General features: G+C 40.2%; 1 protein-coding gene across 1 annotated transcript; it reads left to right on the top strand.

Moving 5' to 3' along the window:
* Positions 1-430: 430 nt before the first annotated feature.
* On the top strand, positions 431-9,086 carry agpat5 (1-acylglycerol-3-phosphate O-acyltransferase 5 (lysophosphatidic acid acyltransferase, epsilon)). The gene is made up of 8 exons (XM_056435957.1): positions 431-1,257; positions 1,881-1,950; positions 2,035-2,150; positions 2,274-2,363; positions 3,343-3,433; positions 4,087-4,248; positions 6,286-6,409; positions 7,088-9,086. Exons 1-8 carry the CDS (start codon positions 1,039-1,041, stop codon positions 7,311-7,313), a joined length of 1,098 nt encoding a protein of 365 aa, XP_056291932.1. The 5' UTR covers positions 431-1,038; the 3' UTR covers positions 7,314-9,086.
* Positions 9,087-9,506: the final 420 nt, after the last annotated feature.

The following is a 9,506-nucleotide window of genomic DNA, read 5'->3' as shown; positions in this document are numbered from 1 at the left end:
CTGAGGATGGGTAAATTGCAGAGGTCAAATTAGGTGTAATAAAGTTCAGGGATGAAGGAATTATTTTTTAGCTTTAATATTTACTTCTTTTTTTCCTTACGAACAATTTTTTAGGCCACCGTATAAGGCCAAGCTTAATAAAATAAAGAATTATGTCAATAGTTGTACTTCAAGCCAGCACAATATGACTGATAACATAATGAGCAATATAAAGTGGAAATTATTTTGATGCAAGACCAATTCAAGACGATAAGTAAACACAATGTCATCCTTAATGTGCAACTTGTGGAGAATCGTAGAAAACGTGGAGGAGAAAAGGCGTTGTGTCGCTTTAAGAATGGAGCGTATGGAGCTCACGGTGCCTCTCGCCCATTGGCTGGCCTCTTTCGCGTCACCTGACTAATCAGCTTCGTCGGTGTCACCCGGTGGCATTACGTCGGGAGGCGTGTGTCACATTTGCTGCAAGAAGCTAGTTTGTGATCAGCTAGCCGGATAAAGGTGTATAACTAGGGAAGTAGATGGAACATATTTTGCCTTGTAACGACTGAGCTGTTCGTTTTAGTGACAGTTTGTTGTATTATCCACATTTGAGAATACAGTTTATATCAAATGTAGCGCAGGGTTACACTTCCTATGTGGCTGAAAACGTTCAGCAGCAGTTAGTAGGCTAACCCTTTCTCTTAACTTGTACTTTAATGGGATGCTCGAGTTGAGGTGGTAACCGATAACTAGCCTGGTTATTTTTATTTTTATTTCGTTATTGCCGTATGGGTGGACATTAGCGCGTAACCCGACTTGGCTCACTGCAGGTTGCACACAAGGTTAACATTAGCTTTAGCCAGCTAGCTCACTCCCTTCTCGCAGCAGCTTTCTCACTTTCGTATGCTGACTTGTCAGGACAGGTGTGCTGAGAGTAGGCCAGGTGTGCTGTTGGAGAGATAGGGTGTGCAACGTATTAGCAGTGCTCGCGGAAGAGGAGCAAGTCCAACAGTCTACTTCAGTGATTTGTGTTCCTGTCGTGGAGCCAGAGGTGGCACCATGCTGCTCTCCTTGGTTGTGCACACATACTCGCTGCGGTACTGGTTTCCAGCCACGATTATGCTGGGATCAGCCCCAGCTTATGTGCTATCATGGTGTGCCTGCCGCTTTCTTTCTACTATGTTACCAGCGAGAATGTATCACAAGTTAGACGATCGGTTGTACTGCATGTACCAGAGTATGGTCCTGTTCTTCTTTGAAAACTACACCGGAGTAGAGGTGAGTGATCATGCATGTACTGTACAGGCACTCTTATTAATCCCTGTGTTGTCATCGTGAGTGGAACTGTGCTTATCAAGGCTAGGGAATCCTATAGTCTATTTCTAAAAGAAATACAAGGACACAGTCGGTCAAGTGACTGTCACTAATTTGGCATGCACCCCCATACGGATCAGTGCATTATTGGAATTTTCTGCATTTCCCCCGTCTTAAAATAACAAAACACAAAGTGGTGCTAATAAACAAGATTTTGATTAACCAGATGTCAGACAAGAAGGTCTGCATTCTTTTGTCCCTTTTGTTGCCACTCCTTGCACACATGGTATTTTTGTACGGTAGTCTTTGCAGAGAAACAACACTGGTAGTGTTTTGTGTAATAAAATTGTCTCTACTCTCCCACTAACTGGAGGCCACATGAGTAGATTTGAAGAGACAATTCTTTAATTATCTTGGGTTTATTTAACAGCTGGTGGGCCAAATCGGCCTGAACCAGAAACAAATCCATGATGCAGTTTAGATATTTAACTAAACAAAATACATCTTCACCTTTAACGAAGAATAATGTTGCACACGTATAACATTTTGCTTGGGTCTGTAATATTTTAAACACGCTTTCTCTTTAGATTATTATATATGGAGATATACCAAAGAACAAAGAGAATGTGATCTACCTGTCCAATCATCAATGCACAGGTAACACATTTAACTATTTAAATCTGTCTCGTGTGAATCACAGATTGTAGTAAATGTCATCTTTACCAATGTTTTTCCTTGTAGCTGACTGGATCATTGCTGACATGCTCGCCATCAGGCAGAGTGCTCTCGGCCACGTCCGATACGTCCTTAAAGATGGACTCAAGTGGCTTCCGCTTTACGGATGGTATTTCTCTCAGGTAATGCAACTGTGTGAGTATTTGAATGTCATTTGTTATTGTAAATTACAGATGCAGAGAAGTAGACTATACATGAATCATATTCCCCACTGCAGTTCTCATCAGATTATCTTTCTGTTTTAGCATGGAGGAGCCTACGTGAAACGAAGTGCAAAGTTCAGTGAAATAGCGATGAAGAAGAAGCTCTTCACACAGACTCGAGATGGAGTCCCAGTAAGTACAAGTTATAAATGTTACAAATAAGCCTTTTGACGTTTACTCTTCAGGTTGCCATACTGTCTGCTTTCATTGTCCCCTCTCAAAGGTGAAAGGTTCAGTTCAAAAGAGAACAAGGACTTCAAGGAGAGATCATTTATTTTAAATGTTCACCACTTAAATTCGCTCCAGAGCTTTCTTCAACAACTCTTTTTTTTAAATCCTTCTTACCCCTACTTGTAATTAGAATTTTGCAGTGAATAGATTATTTGAATTTGTATTAACAGAACATTTGACGTCAGCGCCATTTGAAATTAAATGGATGATCGGATATTGGATGCACAAGGGTTCAATTGCAGTTCTGGTAACCTCGAGGTGTGCAATGAAAGCTCAATTGGGAAGTGGTAAAATAAACCTCAGTCTTCACATCCCTTACTTGAACATGCGTATTTTAATCTTTGTTCTTCCCACTAAAATCTCAAATGTATCAACTCTAAAACAAGTTGTTAAATTTGCCTCTTGATTCCATTAAAAACTGCGATACATTAGTTCATCATTTGCTAATGTGAGAATGTTGTCTAAAAAGCCCTCGCATCCTCAGTATGTGGCAATAGATGAAAAATAAAGATTATACATATTCATTCAGTACTTTGATTAAAAACTAATCTTAAGAAAGCAACTACATTTTGATTATTGTTGACCGTAGTCATTTCTGTTTTTTAAAATGTATCTGGCATCACTGTAATGAGGGACGGACAAAGGAATCCAGCAGTAGGTTGAGTCTGTGCTCAACAACTTAGTTTCATTCGGTTTCAATCCAAACTGATTCATAAGCACACGTTGACGACAACAATGTTTCTTCTAAACATTAGAAATGCTGCTTTTTCATTTTTCTTCAGGTCCTGTCAATGTTTGACATTTTATTTTGACCCATAGCATTAAGGACAGAAATGCTGGAGACTTTGATTTCATGTGGTGGTTTTTTTTCTCCCTACAGATGTACCTTGTCATCTTCCCGGAAGGAACTCGGTATAATCCCGAGCTCAAGAACGTTATCGCTGACAGTCAGGCTTTTGCTACAAAAGAAGGTACAAAGATGATGGCAGACATTTTCTGCTGTCATGCTGCACACTTCATTGAGGACACAGCAGTCTGTAAAACATCTGACAAAAATGATGTTGTACGGATTGATTTAATTCTTTATTTCCGAGTTTGGTTTGCAGTAAATCGTTAAGTATTAGGATCACAAACTTCCTAACGCTAACGCAGGTCCAATCACAAACTGCATTCATTCTACGGGGATTAAGCCTATCTTTGGACCACAGCTCTGAATATCACCTTCCCCCATTAATCCAAAATAAATCGCTCTGGAGAGCCAACGTGTGCACACGACATTATCTGCTATTGGTGAGGTATTAGTTAACAGAGGGTGGTGCCACATGGACTGAGGAACAACAGACTGTGCAGTAACTTACACAAGCATTTACATATCACTGTTTTTACCATATGTGTATTTGGTCGTGGTTGGGGGTGTCGTGTCAAGCCATTATTTATTAAGAGGATAGGAGAGAATTGATGGGAAATTAGAGGACAGATATGGTGATGTGTACCAAAGGTTCCCAACCACACTCATTCTGGGGAAGCTATGATTACATGTCAAGCATCTTCTATTTTTTTAGGCACATTTTATATTCACACTGTTCTGATTTAATATATGTACTGAATGTGTTCCTCTCTATAGGATTGGCTGTCCTGAAGCACACACTGACACCCAGAATGAAGGCCTCTCACTTAGCCCTCGAGGCCATGGCGGGCCACCTGGATGCTGTGTATGACATCACAGTGGCCTACGAGGGAACGCAGGGAGGTTCCAGGCAAAGAAAGCCTGCACCGTCAATGCCCGGTAAGCAGGCAACTGACCACTTGACATCAGAGACGGTTCACAGCGTCATTAATTTCAGCTGCTTTCTCAATGTGATCTTTACCTGGATATCTTGTCTGCAGTCATTTGTGTTGGGTTATACTTATACAGGACACATGCAGATGGTATGAGTTTGGACATTAGTGTGAATACTAGTTAAGGCGGGAGATTTTATTTGTTTTCTTTCTTCAGAGATCCCAGCAGCATGTTGACACCAGATATAAAAGCAGCTTCAGTCTGCCTCTATCTTGTGTTGATCAGTGATCCACAAACACAGAGGTGTTGTATCAAAAATCCTGCAACAATGTGTACGCCCCCTCAGTAAATAATCACATAGCAAACCAAACCTATTCACAGTCTTGCTTCCTGTCAACAGCCTGACTATGTTTTGGAATTGTTTTTGATTATTCTTTGTTGCCGGTTGTTCGACAATCCCTGTTTGAATGGTTAAAAAACATCCCGTTTCAGTCAGGAATAAACATCAATGTCCAACTGAACAGAATAGAAAAGCATTCTTGTGGTCATCACGCGCTTCCTGGTCTCATGTGGTGACGGTGACTTGAGTGATTTCACAAGGAAGAGGAAGTGTCTCGAGGCTGCGTTCACACTGCAGCTTCAACAGTCCCGACTCTCATTGTATGAACAGATTGGACCATTTCAATACGTTCCACATTGTGATGTATATTTGACCCTGAGTTGTATGAGACTTCTATAAATAAAACTCAGATCACTATTTGTCAGCACGTTAAGAAGATGGACCTGATCTTCCTCCCACAGTCCAGAGACATCGATGGTTGACTGGTGGTCTGTCTCCCAGTTTCGGCCGTTTGATATTCACCATAAAACCTCAGCAATTTAAAAAAAAATTCAAACATGAAATAGATTGGCTCTTTTAAAACACATTGTAACCTGCTCTGTCAATACTTGGAGTTTACAGCTTATTTTTATGAATAAAGGTCTGCAGCTCAGCGGGGATTTTGGATTTCTATTGTGTGATAATCTCTAGCAATGTGACATTGTTACTTTCCAACATACAAGACTGTTATGCTGTGCCTTTTTTGTATTGGGCATCATTCTAACATTTACTTGTGTAATGTGGGTTGTATTTACTCAATCACATTCAGCAGTGGATTTTAGAGACTCACCTGATTCTGCTGAGTGCATCTTTTTTATTTTTTATGAATGCATGAGCTCCCTGAATCTCTTTTGGAGCAGGTTGGTCTTTTAGAATGCAGTTGTCTCAATATATTAAAGATTAATTTTCACCTTTACTAGAGTTTATTAAAGGCATTGCGATCAGAAGGAGTTTGTTACTCCAGAGTTCATTTCCTTCTGTTCCAGGAAGTTATTTTGGAACATTGTTCTGCTCAAACCTGCAGTGGAGGCTCAGATGGTACGCTCTTCTCTAGACTGGCTTTGGCTTCTTCACGTGTGTTCTTGCAAAACTAAATCAAGAGTCTCTCCTCCTGAGACTTCAGCCACACTAACCCGTCTTTCATTGAGATATCGGTGTTTACTGAAGTGGTACATATTGTGTCTGACGGTCAATTTATATCCATGCAGTAGCTGATTGAGATGCTCCCTTGAGGGCTTTTTGGCTGCTGACTTGGATCAAGTTTTCTCTTCTGGCTGCATAATATTGATAATATTGCATGTTGTGGAAACGGGAAGTTGAAGGTCTCTGAGGATACACGTGTAGCCTTGAGTGTTCACACTTGGTTACATTATTATCTCTGACCTTGTCGGACACTGTTCTTTCTTTTCTTAGTTCTCTGACAGGTTATATTTTACTCGACACTTTCCCATTTCATTTAGGAAAATGTACAAGTTGAAACTAGCTGTTACTATACGTGACTCTGCTTTACTTTAGAGTCAAAAGGCTTTGGCTTCACAGCGTCACGCAGCTCCACGTCATCATTGTCGCCTTGTGTTGATTTTTAAGTGCTTACTCTACATGCCGTTTTGCAGAAAAGCTTTTCCTGTTTTTGTTTAGTCTCTTTTATTTTTTGTGTTCGACAGAATTCCTGTGCAAAGAATGTCCCCGAGTCCACATACACTTTGACCGCGTGGACATAAAGGAAATTCCTCCAGAGCCACTGTTTTTCCGCAGGTGGCTGCATGAGCGGTTTGAAATTAAGGACCGGTAAGTATGTGTGCTTGTGTGGGTGGAACAATTAATCATGATGAAATTGTCTTATTATTCAATCAATGCATAAACCAGTGATATTTTGAAGTTTTGTTTCACAAGTTTGGGGTTTGTTGATCTACTGAAAGGAGGAAGGGCCTGCCTCACGTATCTCCTTTTTGTTTTTTAGACACCGTGAGTGAAGCAGCCTGTCACTGAAGGAGCTATTTAATATAACCTGCAGTAGCGTAGCATTCGCTTTTTGTAGTCCACATACACTTGTGATTCAGTGACAACACCAGTGCACCAAGCCAGCCTCACGGCAGTAACGTCACATCATCACGTAGCTTCGTGAATGTTGAGTCGGATTGTCTTTTCCTAAATCCTAATGAATTCTCTTCCACATCTTTCCTTTACCTCGTAACGTTTTCCATGCAGGAAAAGTCTTTCAGAAAAACCGTAGCCCAGACCTCTGATATAAACTGTGAATCACGGTTGAATAATAGTTGTTGAGGATGGAAAGTTGTAATCTACTGAGCCCAACATGAGCAACACCCACCATGAACCAAAAGAACCGGTGTGATTCGGGTGCAGTTTTTGTGCTGTAACTGCTGATTTTTGCAATGTTTCACTTCTGTACCATTTGTGCTTTTCTAAAACCGGCTGAATTCCTTAGAGTAATCTGTCTTTTCAAAGGCTGCTGACGGATTTCTACGAGTCCGAGGATGAAGACAAACTATGCAGGTTTCCAGGGGAAGGCAAACATTCCCCTCTGAACCTTTCTAAAACCCTCCCATCAGTGATTATCTTGGGGGGACTGACACTGCCATTACTGCTGACGGAGAACGGCAGGAAACTGTACGTGTGGACCTGGGTGTACGGGACGCTGCTGGGCTGGCTGTGGGTGAATGTGTTTCCTTAACGAACAGGGCAGCGGCCGCCACGAAGAGACGCACAAAGACATGGAGAGATGTTGCCATTTTCCTGTATCGCAACCACACAAGGTGTGTTCCAGAGGCAGGGCAGTATCTGAGGAGAGGCTCAGATTTACTGCTCACGTCTGACTCACTGTTGACCTTGAGCTAAAAGCTGAACGAAGATACGGAGAAATGTTAAGCTTTTTTGTGCTACTTGTTCCCTCGCGATATTTGGATTTGCAGCCTGAAATGTTGAGAAAACACGAGTGGAGTTGTTGAAGGGTATTCTCAAAAATACCCCTAGTTATCTACGATAAAATAAAAATAGCTATATACTTATCTTAAATTAATTCCCCCTGTCATCAAATTTAGCCAAATTATTACTCGTGCATGCCCACTCTTCCATCAAACTATGGCTAATTTTAAAGCTCTTATATGACATGTGTTTGAGAGCAAAATGTGCCGAGTGCTCTGAAAGCCAGTGAATTGATTCTGTTCAGCTCCTGTGTGTAGCTGACACCGTACACCAGCCGACTCATGAGAGACCATCAATTATTTAAGTGCACTGACATTGGTTGTAAATGTAGTCATTTATGCCAAGTCCCATGTCAGGAGGTTTATGCAATTTGCTCATTTAAAGTGATGTTTTACATTGATGGAAAAAAATAAGTAGCATGCAGTCCTCTATTGAGGCTCATTAACATGACACCAGCTGCATTGTTTACCATGAATATTCATATGAGTTTTATATAATTGTAATGAATGTAGCCGAAAACTCTTATGCATCTATGAAAGCTTTTTTCTTTTCTTCCCAACAGCCAAGATTTTGTTTTTACTAAGATTGATATGTATATTACACACACACACACTGTACATGGGTGTCGCCCAACAGTGGCAAATGCCACAGTGAACTCATGGAGGAATGCGTGTTTAAAAATTAAATATCACTTTAACTTTAAAATGTCAATCATTGCCAAACCTGTGTTTACCACGATGTTCAAGTTGAGCAATATTTGTTTAATGCAAGCCTGGCTGTCAGCAAAGAAACGTTTTGGGCCTAAATATATTATAATTGTATTTGCTTTTATAGTGATTTATTCACAGATTCATAACTTTGATATGCATTTTTTTTTCTTTGAATATCATGTTACAGGTCATACAAAAGTATCTACCTTGCAAAATGCTGAAATGCCATGTTAACAGTATTATCACAGGTTCATGTTCACTCAAAGCCATTTTTATTATAAATGTCACTGTCTTGGGAAATGCACTGTATGTTCGTTGTTGTCGTTTACTGTTATGAAACTATTGCATTTTTTTCCACAAGTCACTTTACATGTTTGTCTAGAATTAGTCTGAGATGTTTTCCTCATGTGGAAGGTAACGTAAATCCAAAACCTTACTTAAATAATCCTTCCTTGTTCTTAAATGTCTTGTCAGACTTTTTATAGTCGTGTTTATCCTGACAACCAGACTAACGCATCAGGAAATCTCTAGACAGTATTTAAATACCAACTGATTTTGGAAATGTGTGCCTTCTCTCTGGAGGAGTTGGTCCTCGCCCCTCAGAGGGCCACCGTGGCTCTTTTCCACCAGGCGTCTGCATGGAGGAGCTGCTGCTGCGTGTGGTCACACCGACTAGAGTTTATAGTGGCTTATTTTGCTCAAAGAATGCATTTCTTTACTCTTGAGGACTATTATTAAACGATGAAACCTTTAATGTATGTAAGTTCTGGACATGGGGTCAGAGAGAAATAAAGTGGTTTTCTTTTGGGAGAGTTAAGTTTCTTTTTCTGACTCCTGAACACATGACCTAAATTAAAGAGTAACCTTTCATAGATATTAGAAATGCACAAGTACATCTAATACTGACGATGATTTGCTGATGGAATTAAACTGATTGTTTCCTGACTTGCACATCCAAGATGCCATTTGTTTTATTGCAGTCATATCAAATACAACATTTGAGATGCCTAATGCACAATTTAATATGTTTGTTAATTTACATTGAACCATTTATGGGGCGGGGGGGATACGCATTTTGTTTTTCAGACAAATCATGTGACCCTTAGATTGAGGAGAGATTGAGAGCTTCTGAATATAATTGGTTACACAATATATTATTTTAGGGCTTCTTAGCCCAGGTTGAATACATATGAACACTATTCTCATGATTTTTTAAACCAATTTTTAGTTTT

The sequence above is a fragment of the Pseudoliparis swirei genome, chromosome 17 (assembly GCF_029220125.1).
Source record: "Pseudoliparis swirei isolate HS2019 ecotype Mariana Trench chromosome 17, NWPU_hadal_v1, whole genome shotgun sequence".
In the NCBI taxonomy this organism is placed as follows: Eukaryota; Metazoa; Chordata; class Actinopteri; order Perciformes; family Liparidae; genus Pseudoliparis; species Pseudoliparis swirei.
The sequence above is the reverse complement of the archived record's forward strand: the minus strand, read 5'-3'. Positions and strand labels throughout refer to the sequence as shown.

Bases quoted from the DNA above. Each gene is read 5' to 3' on its own strand.
- agpat5 (XM_056435957.1), top strand. From the start codon at position 1,039: ATGCTGCTCTCCTTGGTTGTGCACACATACTCGCTGCGGTACTGGTTT. The intron at 1,258-1,880 runs GTGAGTGATCAT...CTTTCTCTTTAG, and splicing joins AAAACTACACCGGAGTAGAG to ATTATTATATATGGAGATAT. The intron at 2,364-3,342 runs GTAAGTACAAGT...TTCTCCCTACAG, and splicing joins AGACTCGAGATGGAGTCCCA to ATGTACCTTGTCATCTTCCC.